General features: G+C 44.9%; 2 protein-coding genes across 3 annotated transcripts in view; one reads left to right on the top strand and one right to left on the bottom strand.

Annotated features, from left to right (window-relative positions):
- ERICH3 (glutamate rich 3) overlaps nt 1-6,623 on the top strand; it is a 34,682-nt gene extending 28,059 nt beyond the window's left edge. For both annotated transcript variants that reach the window (XM_040565678.1, XM_040565679.1), the window contains 2 exons: nt 2,618-4,443; nt 4,960-6,623. In XM_040565678.1, the coding sequence (XP_040421612.1) occupies nt 2,618-4,443; nt 4,960-5,031 (1,898 nt within the window). In that variant the 3' untranslated portion in view covers nt 5,032-6,623. The remainder of the gene's footprint in view (nt 1-2,617; nt 4,444-4,959) is intronic.
- Nucleotides 6,624-8,349: 1,726 nt separating this feature from the next.
- The window catches only part of LOC121073924 (serine/threonine-protein kinase TNNI3K), an 89,040-nt gene continuing 77,802 nt past the window's right edge, over nt 8,350-19,587 (bottom strand). The window contains exons 24-27 of the mRNA XM_040565498.1: nt 19,388-19,447; nt 17,649-17,818; nt 14,496-14,575; nt 8,350-9,337 (exon numbers count right to left, since the gene is read on the bottom strand). Of these exons, the coding sequence (XP_040421432.1) occupies nt 9,261-9,337; nt 14,496-14,575; nt 17,649-17,818; nt 19,388-19,447 (387 nt within the window). The 3' untranslated portion in view covers nt 8,350-9,260. The remainder of the gene's footprint in view (nt 9,338-14,495; nt 14,576-17,648; nt 17,819-19,387; nt 19,448-19,587) is intronic.

The following is a 19,587-nucleotide window of genomic DNA, read 5'->3' as shown; positions in this document are numbered from 1 at the left end:
AGGGACAGAGGAAGAACAAGAAAAATTGTTGAATCATAAAAAATACAGATAGGAGTTTGCAATCCTAAATTGAAAACGGCTTTTTCCTTGTCCACATAAGAGTTGTATAGGTGAATTTTATAGCAAATAAGGAATTGCTAAGAAGCTGTGTCTAGAGAAATAAAGGAAAAAAATAATAGCCTTTTTAAGATATAATTAGCATGTCGAAAGATACATTGTGGGGTAACAAAACTCACGTGGGAATCTTAGCTTCTTCTAGGCACTTAGCACAGTGGCAAACATGATAAAGATTCAAATTGCAAAATTTAAGGATGTTTATAGTTAAAAATATCCCATGTGATTCCAACTTCCACTACTCCAGCCCTCCAAAATGCTGAGGGCTAAGAGCCCCCAGACACACTAGGAGAGCTGAAAGCACTTTCATAGGAAAAAAGTGAGAGGTCACAGGGTGTGCACTGGCAAGGGAAAAGCAAGGATTTGGGAAGAGAAGAATGCAAGTTTGTGGCAAGGAAGACTGTGGGAACCAGACCTCTCCCACTCCTTGCGGAACTTTTCATTGATTCTGATTCTGAAGCAGCAGACAGATTAAATTCCATATACACAGCTATGTGTATAAAAAATCAGGTGCTTTTTCTCCAGTCTCAGAAGAACTGATAACTATTTCTCTTAATACATTGCTGGAGGGAACATTCAGTTAAATGCAATTACACGTGTCTTGAATACATGACACCTAGAAGAGACAGCAATTCTTGGAAGACCTCTACAAATAAATGTGTTGAGGCAAGACAGTATTTCCATGGGTTAAATATGTTCTTAAATAGGGACAGATGCATCCTCCAGAGCAGATTCTGGAAGGCTATTTGTCACTCCATGGCAGAGGCAGGTAGACAAATGAGACTAGCTGCTAGGTCGGTCAGTCTTATTGTACTTATTTTTAAGCAACCAATTCTTTTCTAGCAGACCTCCTAGTAGCAGAAGTGTCCAACAGGTCAGCCCAGAGGCACATTTCTCATGGTAGTTTGTCTCTCACAGTGGCAAGAGAAGATGCTGCTCACAAGGACACGAGAGGCTCTGTTTTCTGTATTTCAGTCATTTCACAGCTCTCCTGTACTCAGATGTGGTGTACAATAGCTATTAGAAAAAAATGCCTGCCTACGCCTTTTTGTGTCTATTTATGGATCTGATGCCCATGAGTTTGTCTAGTCATTAAATATGACAGTGATTGACAACTAATTAAGAAAGACCTATATATGTACACACATATATACACACGTGTATATATATAAAAGAAGAATTTTAAATATACAGGGCAGGAAACTAGTAGTACATATAAGCAATACACCTGGTGCAAGGTGCTTTTGCAGGAAGGCATGATTTCTCATATTGCAACATGCAATATGGAGTTATTAATTTTGAAGTGTGGTCTAGTGTTCAGGTGATGCATGGTCTGGTGGGAGGAATCAGCTTTCTGTGCTCTCTCCTCTCCTTTCATGGTCTCCATTCTCTCTCTGTAAAATTTCTTCTCAGCCTGTCCTTTATTCTGGCGCCTTTACTGTCTGCAGCTGCTTGAGCTGCCTTGTGCACCTTCTGCGCTCCTGTGCAGCTGACCTACCTCGTGAGTGATCACGTCCAGCTCTGAAGGGCAGGAAGGGATGGGGGCAGAGGGGAGTAAGCAAGGCCAGTGAAAGGGTTGTGGGAAACCAGACATGGGCTCCAGTCCTGCTGGCAGAGATGAGAGACCAATATTTTCCTCTCGGCATGTTGGTCACCTGGAGTCTCTGGCTGCTGTTCCAGAGATGGGGTTTTGTTGCATGGGTGCTTGCCCAAGCAGACAGCAAAAAGCAATGATTTTGGAGTGCAGCAGTTGTGCAAGAACATCAAATAAGTCAAACAGTGTGAGACGATTTGGGGCAAGAGAGCCTTTGCCCAGTTTGCAAAAGGGTAGCTTGGGGAGGACATTGCTCCTTGCTCTCTTCACTGGCACAAAACCTCCCATTTTCTAAATAAGAGCCTGCTGTGTTTGTGCAAAACATGGGTACAGCAGCGCAGCCTGCTGGAGGTGTCTGCCCAGGGACAGGTCCTGGAGCACCAAATTCAATGAGGAACGTTGCTGTTAAATTCCCAGGGTGTAGGAAGAGGCCCTGTATTATTCCCCAGGTATAATTACAGAATGCATGGGAAGCAATTACTTTGCATGACCAGCTATGTTCTTCTTCCCATGTATGCATATTTTATATGAGCAGTTTACCACCTATTTCTGAATTTTGAGTGTTATTGTCAAGCTTGCAGCTATTTTGCGTACACACACAAGCTCTCTGCTAGGCAGGTGAGGGGGGGAGAAAGGAGTAGGAAAGGGCAGGCAGAACTGTCAGAACTGAAAGCCAGTCGTGCATCGACATTTTTGCTTAAATTTATCACGCCAGATGCCAGAATGGCAGCACCAGAAACCTAGTCAGAGCACAGGTGCATGATAAGAAGCAGCATGGCAAGTCTCTGTCTTGCCACCATGCTTGTATCCCTTCATTACTTGGGAGAAATAACGTTTTTAACCCTGTAAACCGGTCTTAACATTAACTCAGCTCTCAGTAAAACTAATGTTTCAATTGTGTCTTACTAGCACCAGATGGAGCTTTCTTGGCAGAAGGAACAAGAGCACGTGATGTGCAGAAGGCAGCAGAACAAGAGGCACGAGGAGGGCAGGTGGCAGGGCAGAGACAAGCACCGGTGGAGGAAGGCCGTGTAGCTGAGGAGGGAGATACTCACACTGACGAGGCAGGACGGGAAGCGGCCCGGGCGGCAGATGTGCTGCCCGAGGGAGAGGCAGTGGCCATGGTGCCGGCGGCGGGTCAGCTAGCTGTGGAAGGACTGGCACCTGCCAGGGGGGGCATGGCAGAAGGAGATGCCAAGGAAAAGGAGCCAGGGAAGGGAGTGCCTGGAGCAGAAGTGGTAGCTGGGGGGCAGAAAGCTGTGACGAGGGTGATGGAGAGTGCGGGAGCACTGCAGGAGTTGGGGAGCGAGGGAGAGGAACCGGCAGGCGTGGGGGGGCCGGCGGGCAGGGAGGCAGACAGGGCAGTGTCTGGGAGCGGTGAGGGAGCCGGGGAGCTCTCTGGAGGGGGGGAGGCCATGGAGAAGGCCTCTGGGGTGGAGAAGGCAGTGGGGATGGCACAGCCTCTGTTGAAGGAGGCAGTGGGTGACACCATGTCTGAAGCAGAGGAGGCTGTGGAGGAGGGACGTTTTGCAGGGAAGGGCATTGTGGAGGATGCTGTATGTGAGGGAGAGGAGGCTGTGGAGGATGCAAACTTGGTAGAAGAAGAGATTACGGGAGTGGCTGGCCTTGAAGGAGCGGCGGCTGTAGAAGAAGCTATTTCTGAAGGGGAGGAGGCTGTGGAGAAACCTGGGGCTCTCAGAGAAACATTAGGGGATACCAAAGTTTGCACAGGCAGGGAAGAACTAAAGCCAAATGAGTTTTCCCAACTGAAAGCTTCAGGGGAAGAGAAGGCAGAGATGAAGGATGCTGCCAAAGGAACAGCAACATCTGAGACTGACAGACCACCAGAAGCGGAAGAGAGCTCTGTCCCAAGAGCAGAGGAGGTGGTGGAGGAGTCTGTGGATGCAGGCAAGGGTCCAGTGTTACAAGTAGCATCTGGATTAGGGGCTCTGGTGGAGGCTGGAAGGGATCCTGCAAGTGAAGGGTCATCTCCGTTGGAGCAGACAGCAACAGCAGAAGACGAGGAGGGTTTAGCAGAAGCACTTTTGACTGGAAACCCATCTTTGGGCAGCGAAGCAAAGCCAGATGGACCAATGGGAGAAGAACTTGATGGGCTAGTGATGGGAGTATCTGCAGAGAAAGCCGGAGCTGAGTTGGGAGGTGGAGGGGTCATGGGGGGAGTGGCAGGTCCACAGGAGCTGGAAGCTGCAGAGCAGGGATTGCTGGAGTGTGCTACAGATTGGGATGGGATAGTGCTGGGAGCAGGGAGCGCTCCTGGCGAGGAGGTGGTGGAGGAACCAGCGCTGCCCACAGAGGGGCTGTGCGAGAGCACAGCTGGGGAGGCAGCTGGCACTGCAGTGGGGAAGGCAGGGAATGGGGGAGGACTGGAGCCGGTGGGGGGAGCGGTGGGGCTGGAGGCGGTGGTGGCTGGGGACGGCCGGATGGGTGATGAGGTGGGGGCGTGGGAGAGGGGGACAGGAGCAGGGGCAGGGGGACAGAGCAGGATGGGGGTGGCAGTGGCAGAGGGTCCAGCAGTCCAGGGAGGGACAGTGCAGGCGGGAGCACAAATCAAAGGGAAACAGTCTGGCCTCAGTGAAGGTGCCCAGAAGAGAAAGGCCGAGGGTGTCTTGGAAGACGCACAGGGTGACTCTGGGGCGCAGGAGCAGAGGAAGGAAAGTCCTGTGAGAGGAAGCCCAGATGCGGGAGCTGCTGCCACGAATGGGAGCTGCCGTGAGGTGAGTCCTGCCTGATCCTACTGCTGGCACGTTCCTCTTCACATCCCCAGGCTCGTGGCTGTTGGGAGCAGAGGATGTCTCATATTCTCACTGCTGCTTTCTTATGCTCCCCTTAAGAATCTGCCACTGATAGCTGGGGTACAGGATGACAAATCCTTCTGCGTGGCAGCTTCTGCGTGCTTACCTGTTCCTGAAGTCCTGTTGCATGTACCTTCACCATGATGCTAAGGCTTGCAGTCCTGTGTCCTCTCGGCCCTCCAGCCATGCCCAGTGCCCTGTGCTCCTGGCTCCCAGCAGCACTGCTCCTGCTCCCAGTGCTGCTGTTGATGTGGAGTGGCCTCAGTGTCACCACTGCTGCTGTCACTGCCCGTGAGCTCTGGGCTGCAGGCCAGCAGCGGCAGCTGGCTTCTCCAGTTGCTCTGGCATCTAACTGCAGGAAGTGTCTTACAGTGGTATCTCCGTACCTCAGTTTAGCCTATTTTCTGTAAAGCTAACATTTTTCTCGTCATTTCCTAGGATGTTGTAAACCTGGATGCAGCTGTCATGCCCTCCATAGGGCCCCAGGACAAGGAAGAAACTGTCCTCTAAGCTTTTTCTGCAGCTTCTTCAGTGCTGTTTTCTGCAACATTTACACATCTACTAGATTTGTGCCCTTCAGGATACTCCTTTATTTTACTTTGCGAGTACAGCTGTCTCTCACGTTCTCCTACAGCAGCTTCTCGGTGTGCAGCGGACAGCTCAAATTAGCAAGTGCATGCCAGCCCGGGGAACAGCACTCCTTCGTAGTTATGAAGACCACAATCACAAGGATTGTTCCACAGCTGCCACGCTTGCTATTTCCAAAACCCAGAGAAATATTTCAGTGGGGAACTTCCCATCCTCCCCAGACACCCCTTGCTTCTGCTGGCTGATAGGAGTGACAGCTAAGGATAGGTGCTCTGTGTGTGTTACTGTAGGACCAGAAATGTACGTCTATGTGCTTGACTGTATCTCCACTCTGTGCATTTTTCTGTGAGTTATTTGGCTTTTTAAACTGTAAACTCTTCACTGTGAGATGGGGTTGCGTCTTCATTGGCGTGCGCAGGGCACTTGAGCACATCAGTGGTTTGATCTGGTGAGGGGCACCGCGGTGTTGCAGCAGGAGTGGGAAGGAGTCCTGTCACGGGGAGCAGCAGCCGCACAGGGGGGTGGCTGCTGGGGACTGCTTGCCATGCAGAGCCAGGCCACACTTCAGTGCATTCTCAGAACTTTGAAAAGATGTTGGGAAATGTTAAATCAGAGCAGTTGTAACTCATTCACAATGTAAATGAGGAAAGCCTGAGCCTTTTGCTTTTACTGGTGTTAGGTGTAGCTCCCCAGGCCCATGCAGTCTGTGGTGGAACTGCTGCTGGTCCCGTGGCAGCATGTGGTTCAGAATAAGGACGTTTCAACCCCGGGTTGGCTATGGGTCTCTGCTGCCCATCCCCTTTTCAGCTCCCCCACCTCTGGAGGGACCCTGAGGTCCTGCCCACCAGGCACAGGGGCGGTAACCATAGCGGCACGTGGCTGTAGCTGGGTTTTCAGATCAGGAATGGAACTGAAACAAGCAGGATTTTGACAGGTTTGTTACTCTAAATTATTTAAGATCAATACACATTTAAACACATGCAAATTTAAATGCAATCAATTCATTTTTGTTTCCTCCTGTACTAAAGACGGTTGCATTTGTATTTTTAATCTGGATACCAGGAAGTATTTTGAAAGAAGAAAGCAGACAAAGAAGACTCATAGCTTTACTGTCATCAGCAGCTTAAACAAAGCATTGCATTAAGTGATCCTTTGTGGTGCAGTGGAAATGTTTATTCTGTGCAAGATAGGCAATATTTGCTTACAAAGCATGTGTTCGACTTTTGAGAACTCAGCAATGGTCCTTTCCTTTTAACCAGGGAGTGTCCATAAAATCAGTATTGGCTTATTCTTTGGACCAAGACGTTTCCAGTGTTGCTCAACATAAAAAACTACAGTAAATAGATAACCTGTGTTTACATACTCTACAGTTGAATACACCTGGTATACGAAGTGTTCGGAATTTAAATTAATGCTAATGACCTTCTCCAGAGTTTTTTTTTCTCTACATATTTGCACATCTGCATATTTACTTGGGTCTATTAAAAAAACAAACAAACAAAAAAACAACCATGATGTATCAGTCTGTGTAGTTCACTGAATTTTTGCAAATGATCGAATTGTAAGAATAATACTTGGCAATCAAGTAGGGCCTTGTCTTCAGCAGTTATCTCTGCTTTCTAACTGAATGCTTAAGTAATGTTGGGTTGAGTGTTTGTGCTGCTGAAACTGGATCATACAGATTTGTGGTCATGACCAGACCAAAGTGTTTTACGAATGCACATGCATACACAGGTTGCTCAAGTGTTAGGGGTGGACAAAGGCGAAAGGGGGGAGTGCAGGGATTTGCCTTAGCAGTGATTCCCTGGAAGGTTCAGGATTACAGCCAAGGCTGTACTCAGGCAAGTTACGAACCAAACAACTGTCTTGTTTGACATTTATCTGCTTTACTGAGCACAGGATGAAAATGGGAAAGGTAAGAGATTTGTGTGTTGTAGGTAAGTACCAAAGTGATCAGCAAAGCATCTCAAAATGCTGTTAAATACTCTCACTCTGTAAAACAAGAGCACAGGGAACGGGAACGGAGTCCCTTTTGCAGCACTGACTCCACGTTGGGGCAAGGGAGCCCCGTGTGGCTGTGCCTGAGGCAGGGGTCTCTCCAGCTTCAGCTGCAGGGCAGCGTCCCTGCCCCAGCGCGTCCTTGTCTTTTCTGCAGCTGATGAATGGCAGCAGGCGAGGCAGTGGCAGGACCCCTGCCCCACAGTGTTGTGCATGCGGCCGCCCCAGCAGGGGACTCCTCCTGGAGCAGCTTCTTGCCAGCCTCCAGCCTCTGCTCTTGGCACTTCAGCCATGAGAGCACTTCTTTTTTTTTCCTTATGGGTGGAATCTTCCTTTAAAGATACCTGACATTCAGAGCACTCTGGAGATGATTAAGTGGTGGTGTGAGTTTGCAGTAGTAGATATAACTAGATCCATTCCAACCTTTTAGAAAAGAAGGCAAGAGTTGGTCTCTAAGAGGCACCTGAACTCCCAAGACACTCCTTGGCTGCAGAAGATCTGGGTCATCAGGGAAATCCCAAAAGAGTAAGGCAGCAGTGACTGTAAGTGACAGGAAAACTGATAATACATTATTTAAAATACTGCAATATTTATAAATGGTTCTTGTGTGTATAATTTTAACAATTAGGGAAATGAGTCCTGTGGTTAGGAACATGCTGGCTCTCAGAGTTTCTTGTATTGCTCTAAAAAAACAACCAAGCTCCCAATATTCTGGTTTTACAGACTGATAGAAGATTTTTCCCTAGGTGAAACAAAACAAATGGAAAAAACACCTGTAAACCTCACTAAATGAAACCTTCCCCATTTTTATGGCTTCAGGATTATGAAACTAACAGCATGCAAGACATGAGTCAGCAGCGCCTATTACTGATTTATAGACCGTGTCTGTCACACTGCACAATGCCTTATCACACAGCTCAGTTCAGACACTGTAGTCATAAGAACGCAACATCCTGAATAATATCCACAGAGCAACATGCAGTAATCGTGAACCCACATTTCTACCCACCTAACATGACAGTTGTGTATTCAAATGCAATTAAGGAATAATATTATAGCAGTGTTGCTTGCAGCAAAATTTTGCTATTTTCAAAACAGATTCCAGAAAAATAACAACACAATTTTAACTGTGTAATTGCTTCTAGAAGAAGAGTTCAAGTTGTCTTGCCCTTCCCCATTTTTTTTTTTAAACTCCCAGTGAGAAATTTGTTGCAAACCTGGTCCCTGCAGGCACACTCAGCACGCACTAGATGACACTTTGCCTCGGAACTGCTTTGAGTGAAAAATGTAGCTCTGTTCTGCTTTAGGATTATCACTCTTGTGGGACAACGATTTTACTTGTCTGCAGTAAACATAGGTGGTTTGGGATTTGATTTGCATGTTACCCTTCTGGTGAAAAGTTTATTTTGAAGTTCCCATGTTGCTTTTTTGTCACCAAATGACCGAACTAAAGCATGTACTTTTTAAGAAAAAAAAAAAAGGAACTCGAACTAAAACAAGGAAGCAGATGAGAAGACAGAAATGTCTGGAAGAGTACAGTTATGATGGCTACCCAAGTACCTTATTATTCTCAGAGAGCAGGAAAGCAACTGTAGATCAGGGCTCAGAAAAAGATGTAGTGGGGCTGCTGTGCTGGCAAGCTGTGTGAGCCTGAGGTACTGAGAATGAGGGACAGGGTGCTTCTGTGACTGTGGGGAGCTCAAAAAAGAGACAATCTTGTTCAGGAGCTGGGGAGCCTGGCATGGTGGCAGGAGGGACAGGCTGCTTCTCGTGGTGGCGAGGAGGGCTGGGGCTCCAGGGCAGCTGCTGGTCAGGGGGTGCGGACCGAGGTAACAATGACTTGCAGCAGAGCTTTGAAACTATAACAGACACACCTTTACTTTCACCTCTTCAGATTTTTAATGCTCAGGCTGGAAGTGCAGGCATTCACTTTGTTAAAGGGTAGATGCACACCACCAAAAGAAAAAGCCCCCTCAAGGTCAGCAGAAAAAGATGCTAGCACATAACATGATAGGGACATTCATTGTCAGCGAATAAAGGGTTCAGTTTAGGGACCGTCAATATAGCACGCGATGCTTGGGAGTTGGGCTGATATGGTAAGAACAGTTGCTGCCGGTTTTTGGTGACTTTCTGCAGGAAGGCGGTCCATGCTGTCAGCTGCTTTCTTCAAAGCTACCACTGCTGCTGCAGGAATGAAATCTCATGGTACTCATGGGATCCGACACGTAACCTGCAAGATGCAGAGGGAAGTTCATGTGCATCATGACACAGAAGCGATTCTCTCCTACCTTCCCCTGCAGTGACAATGTCAACAAAATAATGCGCGTATCATTTTGAGATAAATAGGCACTGATCACACATACCTTTTTGCTGTCTGCAAGTCACCATTCAATATCATCTACTGAGGAGAAATTTAAATGGGAAGTAAACAGACCCAATCATTCATGGAATGAATGCAATGTAGGCAAACACAAAGAAACTTTGGTGACTGACATAAAAGAAATACATAAAATCTGACATAAAATCTCAGTGTTTTAATAACATTTGGCATTAAAAAATATATATTTTTTTGTCCTTTCAACTAGAGCTTAGGAGAGCTCAAAATCAGCATTCTGACAAGTGTTTTTAAAATATTTTAACTTTTTTAATTTTTGACACTACAAAATGGACCTCAACTGCTCTTGACAGTGCTGTGTTTCCAATGAGCTTTCCAAGAATAAGAAACTATTTCTCCCTTTACGCTGCCATTGTCAGCTGCTCCCATTCTCCTTGTTTTACTGTACAAACATAAAAATAAATCCCATGTAGTCATCTCAAATTTCCTGATAACAATGCATCATACAGATCCTCTCAGATGCTCAGGGAACAAAGAAAGCTAGTGCACAAAAACTTTCTGGGGTGTAGGGGCTGGGAGAGAATTAGGAAACATTGTTCATGCTCCTCCATGCCAAATTCCTACTGCCAAACAGAAAATATACACAGCTGCATAAAATTAGGACTCTGGTAACTAAAATCGCAGTGACCATTACATCCCCAAGCTGTAATCCATAAGCACCCTTGGTTTATCTTCTAATCGTGGCATGCTGTGTTTTGAAAGCTGGATGTAAAGTGTATCCTTAAGGAAATCTTACTCATGTTCTAAATATGCAATCTTAAGCCCATGACTGTTTTCATGCATGCTGGATGTGCCCTGGATGTTGGGAGGTGAAGGAGGCATGTGCCTTCATTGAAGCATTGAAGTTAAAGCCATTGTGCTTCACAAAGTGGTGGTCTGTGATGGGGCACATTACAAGAGCATGATGTACTTTTAACGGCATCTTTGGTCATGGTGACGGCACTTTGCACTCTGATAGGTTTCTCTGATCATGCTGGGTGGAAGACTATCCACATGCTTCACCACCAGTTTCTTTGACTTTACTGCTTCCACACAATGGGGAACATTTGCTTTATTAAATGCTTTCATGTTTCCAAACCCCTCAATCACAACCTGTGTTTTTTTGTTTGTGTTTTTGTTTATTATTATTTTTTTCTTTTCTTGCTGTGCCTGTGAGTTTTGTACCACCCAGGAGCAAGCTTACTGGGTTGCTTGGCTTGCCTTACTCCCATGGGTTTCTTCTTGTCTGCCCTATGTGTCTCCTCTCAGCTGGATGGTACCATTTCCAAGGGCCAGGGATGGCACTATGCTGCTCCACAGCGTTGGCTTGTACAGCCACACAGCTGTTCAGGGAATGCATGCATTTCCTTGTGCTGCAGGAAAGGTGCTGTGCTGCAAGCCTTGTCAAGACCATCTTTGCTGTTGGGAAACTTTGGTGGTTGTTGCTGCAATGTCAGTAGCTTGTCTGCCTGTGTCTGAGTGCTGCGATGAGCAAGGATAAGCAAAGCTAAAGTTAAACTTTCTGTTTACGCTAATCTTAAACTTTAGAGGATATACAGTTCTCTTTGGCCATTGTGTATCTATCTCGTGATTTTGCTCCTTTCAATGTACTTTTTAACTCACAATTTGTGACACTTCCCACAAAGAGCAGGTCCTTTGCTTTCACTGAAGAGGTCATGGCTGTGTTTATTTGTAAAATTCCTGTTTTCAAACACATTCAGTGAAGAAAATTGTTCACTATGACAAGGGCTCTTGCAGGAATGGGAGCAGGGTGCTTTTAGGGCTTTTACTAAGAAAGAAAAAGAGTGAATATATTCTTTATTGCTTACAGACTGCAAGTGCAAATGAGGATAATGGAAAACATTATGCAAAAAGAAAATGAAAAAAAAAAAAGATCAAAATGGAGATGAATAAGGAGAGACAACAGTGAAATTGGTTTATGTGCCATAAATAAAGAGTGTAAATATTTGCAATCATTAGACCAAGCACTCTAATAAAAATGGTATCAGGGCTTTCTGTTTTCTGGTGTGCTGCTGTGCATTGCAATGGCTTGATTACCAGGATCTTGAAGGCTGGGGTGCAGTCTGAGAGAGTGGTGACTGGGCTGCAGCATGTTATGGAGGGCCTCCAGAGCAGCTGGTTTTGGTGCTTTGTAACAGGGGATGGTGATTCTGATGTTCCTCAAGATACTTCTCCTGGTGACACCACAGGACTCAACTTTGAGCTGCATAAGCCTGATGAAATGAAGTACATGGCATGGAGTTTTCCAGTCCTGTTGTGTCCATCAACCAGGATCTTGACGTTCCTCTGTACCTCTCTGGCTTTTTCCACTGTTACCTGAGTTACTGCAGGGTTCAGCTTGGCCAGCTCTTGGCTCAAGAAGGTTGTGATCAAGCTGTGCTGCACCATGATCCTGGTGTACAGAACAGCAACATGGAGGTCTGGCTGGGGAATACCTCCCTTCCCACTTGCATACTTTTGTTCTCTTCTGTGGAAACTAAAATTCAAGAACAGGAATATTTGAAAATAAATCTTGAGGTTTCATGTGTGGAGTCTGAAATCACACCTTAATTCCACAGTTTAAATGAAGCCGTGGACGGTTTCTTTTTTGACCAGCCCTTAATTACCTTTTGTCCTTTTCTAGTGCAGACTTGAGAGACCCTCTCCAGTCCTTCCTGGATGGTCTTACTCTAGGAGTTCACTGAACAGTCCCTGTTTTGTTCCTGGCTTCTTCCTCCTCAAATTTTTCAGCTGCTGGATGAATGATAAAAGCTGTGCCCTGAGGAACTACTTTGTGCAGATGTGGAATATGGATACATCAAGAAAAGTAGTAACATTTTTGTTCTTTTTTCAGTTTCAAAGGTCATTAGCTCACTGCTTGTTATGGCATCAGCACTGCTCTTAGCACTGTACTCAGTAAATATTTATATGACCATTTTTTTTCTTTTTCTCATCCAATGTGCTCAGTTCAGAGGAGGGGAGGTAGTGCAACAGACACACTGGGGCCAGTGAAAAACAACAAAGATAACAAATAGGATGTATATATGCTTCAGGCAGAACAAAATTCTTTTGTTGCTAAAATGTGTTGGAAAGTAGCAGAAAAGTGGCAACAGATGACAGGAAAGGGGTGAGGGTGTCTCAGGAGAGGGGACAGCTTAGCTGGCAGCAGCAAACTCTGAATGAGGACAGCAGCATCATACAACCAGTGTCAACACAGTTGTGATTCAAACATAGAGAAAAGCACATGAAAGCACATGGAACATAGAGAAAAGCATATTTTTGCTCATACATACTCAGTAGGTATGCCTGGGAGAAACAAAGACTTTACATCAAACATAGCACATAACACCCCCTGATCCTAGCAAACACCTTCCTGGTGGGAACTCCTGGCTGTCAGAGACCACAGTGTACAAGTGTCCTCAGAAGTCTGTGTTGTCTTCAAAGTCCAGCTCTGCTCCTTGGCACTGAAGATATTGCTGTCATTCTCCACCATGTCAGCTTCATGGCTCCCACCACTTCTGTTTGTCTCCTTTGTCAGTCACATGCCAAAATCTGATACAAGCATTTATAAAAAAAATTCTCTACCCAGTTTTCAAAACCAATAGCTGGCATGGGCAGTGCCAAAGCCTAGGTCTTTCCCTGGCCTGTGGCTCTTTTGTAAAAGTGTATCATAGCTTTGCTTTGCATCTGGCATTGCTGGGTATATGGGCAGCGCTCTGGCATGCTTATCCCTTGAGCAATCGTTTCAGAAAATACCTTCATACACTGCTCTGTATCCAGGGTTTCCTGGATTTTCATGCCTGTTCATGGTCTGAGGAGAGCCAGAATATCTGCATGGCTCTGGGTGAACGTAGGAAGCATGGACTGTGGTGCTCTCATGAGGTACAAATAATTGCGGTGTGCTGTGCTGATGTTTGCTCAGCAAACACAACAATCACAGGAGATGGGTCCTGGCTGCGTGTCAGCATTTAAACAAGGAAGTGCCATCCCATTGACATGGCCCTGGAGCATCTTAGGATGTTCAGGCGAACAGATCAGCTGGTGCTGGTGGATGGCAGCTGGGGGAGTTTCTGAAATCATTTACTTGGTAGGTGTGCCCACTTCCATATTGCTGCACAGAAAATTACTGAGCACCTGGGCATAAAACGTACTATCCTGACAGCTAGCACATAGCAAAAGTTGTTTCATACCAATTGTAGGTCTTTCTAGAATGCAGCAGCTGAGCCTGGTGTGAATGAAGATCTGCATGAAGGTGAGATTAAGAATCTGACCTTCAGATCCCCACCAAGAAAGATTTATCTAAGATATCTGAATGCAATCTGGTGGATAGCATCCTAATGCCAACTACATTTCATATGCTCTTTATTTTAAGGATGTATTTATAAATTATGCTGTTGGGCTAAAAGTTGCTCCAAGATGAAACTACTCTTTGATTGGGAAACTATAAAGAAGCAGGTAGTGAGCTCATGAGCCATTCAGAAAGGGTGGATGAGAAACTGAACCCCATGTTGCTGCCTGCAAGATGAGACCTGAACAAGATCTATTTAACAAGAAAGGTTTACAGGGGCTAGGAAATGCTAGGTTGCTCTTTGTGTGGCAATGCATAAAAACATGCTCAAATGTAGTAGGATGGAAAATCAAGAAGAAAAGGCAAGAAGGAAAGGCAAGAGGAAGAAACAGTCAGAACATTTGTTCTGGAGAGGAGCAGAATGACAGGATGTCCTCTGAGAGGAGTGAAGTTACGATGCCACAATCTTCTCTTTATTCACAGATCCATGCACACAGATAAAACAGAACATCCCATTCCCAAAAAGCTTGAGGCACAAATAGATTGAAAGTGGCAATGAGCTGCATGGAGTAATGGGTAAGACCTCACAAGCTCTCACTGACTGTAACTAGCAGTCTGCATTGAACATTAATTTTTTCATCAGGCTTTTTGATACTGCAGGAGACCATAGCTCTGCACTGGTTAAACACTGCAAGATGCTAAGAAGTGTATTGTGCAAAAACTCACCATTTTTGTCAATCGGTGGGTACTGGAAGTTTCTTCTCATGTCATCCAAAGAAAGACCCTGAGAAAGGTGTTGCCCAGTGCTGCAAATTAGACAGGAGGTGTCAGTTTACATAAGAGATATATATATATATATAGTATATATACATATCCATATATATATATATATATATATCCATAGTAGATGGAGGCTTCGTTAGCTGGGTTGTTTCTGCTGTGGAATGGAGTTGCATGCTGTGCAGTACTGCATAGGACACGAAGCTGTCGGCAGATAAAACAGGGGACAGCCCAAGAAAAACAGTCCAGCTGGGGAAAAAAAAATAGGGCCCATTCTCTCTGAAAATGCCTATGCTTACAAAAAAGAAATCCTAAGAAATCATTGTCATTAGAAAGTGAATTCATTAATCATCTCAGGGTGTTGTATAATTGAAAAACTACTAAAGCTGTAGAAGCCATTCCCTTTGCATTGAATGCTGTGCCTCTAGATGAGCCTTCCTGGGTGCTATTTATAGATTTGAATGTTGTTAGTTTGTATGGCAGAGCATTTGATAAAAGCATACAACTTTAAATAACTGGTGGGGTTACAGAAGAGCTCATTTTGTTGTGCTAACAAGCCTCAGTGCTGTATTGAGAACACTGAATTACAGGACAAGAGGGGCACTTTCAAGTGTCCCTTTTCTCTCTCTTGTGTCTACGCTGTAACCTAAATACACCAATTTCTTATTCCTTTCGTGCGCATCTATTACACCTAACAGCAAAATCTGGTCCTTTATAGACAATGAAAGGCTAGTTCACATTCTTTCCATCTTGACCTCAGTCCCCACCTCCATGTCCTGCCAAGGCAGTGTACATCAAAGCAAAGAAATTCAGCTGGTACCTTATGTTGCCAGATAAACGTTTTAGGTGTGATTTATATTTTTATATGGAAGTCTTCAGCATCTGTCTGCAGGTGTTTGCCATCTGCCTCTCTGTCAGAGCCCCCAAAAGTGAAATGATTGATTTACCATGCTCCTCTACTCCAGCTCCTCATTTTAGCTGACTGTATGTCTGACTTTCCACATCCCTGTTACCAGGAATGAATCACAAGGGCAGGGCTTGCTCTGCTATTAATATTTCTGACTGCTAAGTGGTGCTAAAGGGTAAAGTTTAGACTAAGCGCACAGCTCTTCTGGCAGAGATAAAGAGACCATTTCATTTTCATAGTACTCTCAGTCCCCATGGGACAGAGACAGGAGACTGCTAAATTTGCCCTCAAAGCCAGGTCTCCTGAGTGGTAGGGTAGACTGCCTCAGATATTAACTTTAATGTTGTGGTTGTATAGAGAACCCATATGTTGCTTTGCCTTGAAAATGTTGGGAGTTCTTATCCTTCTATGGGCATAAACTGAATGAAATGCAAATTTTAAGACGTGCCCCAGTAGGAACAGCTACAGCAGTGCTCTGTGAGGCAGAGATCCCTTCCTCTTCCTAAAGGAAAAGGGACTTTGCCTTTGTATTTCTTGCCATGGTACCTTCTGGGACAGCCTGGTTTCTGCCTGTCTCCTTTTTAGCCTGGATGCTTTCACCTGCAAAATGACAGCACCTGGCGGTGCTTGCTCCTCTCAGTGCAACACCATTAGCCAGTGTTAATTAAATCATTCATTTGATCATATCATGATTTGTGATCGAGATGAAAAAAACTGAAAACTAAAATCCAGAATTGAGAAACACAGTATTAAAAAATGACACCTGTTCAATTACTTCGCTTTTCTATCGCAGCCATTCTCTGAGATCACCAGACTCTCCTCATGTTTTATCTTCACCTCAGGCACTTACGGTCAGACAGCTGGGTGTTCTTCCTGCCCATACAAATGCCTCTCAGTAAATAAATTCCACTAATATGAAGAATCTAATAGGGCTGATGGCATGTCAGAGAATGGTTTTCAGACTCTTGGTTAGACACAAGCTATACACTCCATAAAAGGGCCATGTAAGTATAAATGTAATAGTAAGCAATTTTCCTCACACACACTCATGGCATTTCAGTGGGTTCTTTCTTCCCAAATTTGCTTATTTCTAGGATTTTCAACTGGATTTTCTCAAACATGCCTTATTCCTCCTCATCAGAAGGATGTCTGCCTAATATTTTGGCAGAAATAACAAGCCATGCTTGTGCTAGGAGTGAGCAGATACACCTAGCACATTTCTTCAGGGCTTAGGTTTCTGCTGAGAGAGCTGAGCTAAGAGGATAACTAGCAGGTCCTGCCATCCTATTTTGATGCAGCAGACTAGCACTGCCTTTTCTATTTGTCAAACAACATTAGAAGTTTTACTGCCTCCGGTATAACAAACTCCTTCTTCAAACACAAAAGCTCCTGTAGGACTCAGCTCCCCTAAATGGAAATTACTTCACAGAAGTAACTGTATGAGCAATTCTCCAAAGCATGGCCAGTGCTCACAGTATGAAGAAGGTTTGTAAGGCTCTGCAATAGTACCAGGTGTTACTTCCAACCACAACATTTGGTTATACAGTGCTGCCGATGGTCTAGCCTGTTATTTACCATCTGGCTACTGATGCCACACACTGGAATATATATATTTTTTTTCCCAAAGAAAAGTGTGTCTTTTAGCTTTTCTTTGGTGAAAATTTCCACATTTGAAATACACTGTGGTATAATCACTGGCCTTCCCAGACCATGAGGGGACATCCTTCTAATGACCACCTGTCTCTGTCCCCTTGGATAGGCAGTCATCAATCTTTGGTTGCATGTGATAAAATAGTGGTACTGTGTGTAGAGTCCATACAGGGAAGCTTGCAATTTTCTACTAATTTGATGTTATCCATTGTGAAAAAAGCAAATGCTTAGCAGTTGTCTTGACAGCAGGACAGCTTCCTCAGCATTCAGATAACCCAGACCACCATGTTAGAGCAGCTACAGGAGAAGACAAGACTGCAAAAGTGCTTTCCCAGGCTGGCCCTGGCAGTGGATCAGCTGTGTACTGCATACCCCAGGGTGTGTTTCTACTGCCTGCTTCTCATGCAGCCACACCTGGTAGTGAGGGACAATCCCTGCCATAGAGAACTCCCATCTGAGCCAAGTGAGCCATACAGCCCTGGGAAGGATTCTCTCTGTTTCAGAGTAAGAGCCCTCCTGAGCATGAAATGGGTGGAACGTACCTCTGTGACCAAACAGCATAAGCTCTTGCATTTAAAGCATATTCCAACTCAAAACGACTACGTAATGCTGCAACATGACTACGGCCAGGACCTCCACGTGCAACGAGACAGTCCGAAGATGAGGAAGGAGACAGAGAACCACTGCTGTTGCTAGAGGCTGGAGACATTAACTGGATTAAAAAAAAAAAAAAAAAAAAGCACAAAAGGCACTGTTATTACATTACATCCATACATATCTTTCCTCAGCTCCTTCTTTCTCACAAGTTGTGTCCCATATTTCCTTAACGTTTGGCTGAAAAAAAAAAAGCCTTCTGGCTTTGAACAGCTGAGGAGGACAACTGGATGCTGCCTGCCAACAAAGTGGTTGGTTCATCATTGCCTGCAGTTTTCAAGCTGGGATTGGATGACTTTCAAGAAGATAAACTTTAGCCCAGACGCAAGTTACTTGGCTTGTGAGCATTCAGTGTGCAGCTGGGAGGCATTGCTGCTTCCCTAGTGGGAGCCATTGTGTGAGACTTTCCCACCTGTGCCAGAAAGGTGGCAGTACTGCCTGATCAGAGTGGTCCTGTCTGAGTGTCTCAGGACAGGAGTTCGGACTGATGGGACAATGTTAATACAGGGCTAGCACACTAATATGTGTGTATGTACAAATGCATGTATGCAGCAGCAGGGCCATAGACTTGCTGGCACAAAAAGTTCCTGTCATGCCTGGATTCAGAGATATTTCAAAGGAGAAGAAATGATTTGCTGAGCAAGAAGAAGAGCAGGAATTAGAGGGAAGTGGAGAGTTGTCCCCAGAAACAAGGCTTTGCCCTGGACACAGTGGAGCTTAAGTCTAACTCCAAAGCTAAATAAAGTTGTGTTTTTTTTTTTTTTTTGTGTGTGTGTGAACTCTTGATCCAGATTTCTTCCTGCATGCACTGCTGCCTGTGTATCATAGAAGTCAGGTGTCCCACGAGATGGCACTGTTTCTTGTGATATAGTGCTTCACAATGTTTTGCACTTAAAAGCTTCCACCTACGTGTAGAGCAACCAACTGTAGTCAGAACATGAAGAAATGCAGTAGATTATAGGTGTCTTTTCTGATCCTTAAGCTCAAGAGCAGTGATACATTTTAAAAGGAAGGATTTATATTTTTTTAAACTCTTAAATACGTACACGTGCACACAGAAAATATAATTTTAGGAACTGCAACCCTGATTCAAGTTTAGTTGCTGTTTGACCACTTATTTTACACCAGGCTGAATGCTGATACACCCATTTATGGCATAGCCACAGGGCAGAGCAGGAATTTGCCTTTGCATTCATCCTTCTTATGTTTTGTGTTTTTACCTTTCTTCCATGGGTCTTGTCCAGTTTGTCTTTTCTTCTTCTTAAACCAAGCGGACTTGGGTTTGATGAATGGGAGGAAACAACCTGCCAAGGACTAATGTGAACCACACCTCCACCCCACTGGTCGCGCTCTCTCATCAGTGTTCCTCTCTCTGAGTAGTTGCTGACACTCACAGCAATATCTGGTGCCCACTGCCTCCTTCTGACACCCATGAAAACCATTACTGACAATGTGTCTTAAAAATGCAATGTGTTGATTTGCAACAGGATGAAGCAACTCAAGCACTTTCAGTGCACTTTCAGACTCAAAAGCCACCATTCTCCTCAGCACCTGCTGCTTCCCTTATTTGTATTCCTTATGACATTGCATACACGCAGATATACCACAGTAGAAATAAGGTCCTTACCTCAATATTACACAGACATTCTTCTAATTTTGCGACCACTTCTGAAAATTCTGGTCTTCCCTGTGCATACAATAGAAAAAGCAGAGCTGTGTTAAAAATAGAAGGGACATCTTCTATGATTAAAAAGACTAACAGATATATGATGAATCACAAATCCACTCCATTTCCTTTTCTTTGATTTTCATTGCATTGCTGTCAGT

This window comes from Cygnus olor, chromosome 8 (genome assembly GCF_009769625.2).
Source record: "Cygnus olor isolate bCygOlo1 chromosome 8, bCygOlo1.pri.v2, whole genome shotgun sequence".
Classification (NCBI taxonomy): Eukaryota; Metazoa; Chordata; class Aves; order Anseriformes; family Anatidae; genus Cygnus; species Cygnus olor.
The sequence above is the reverse complement of the archived record's forward strand: the minus strand, read 5'-3'. Positions and strand labels throughout refer to the sequence as shown.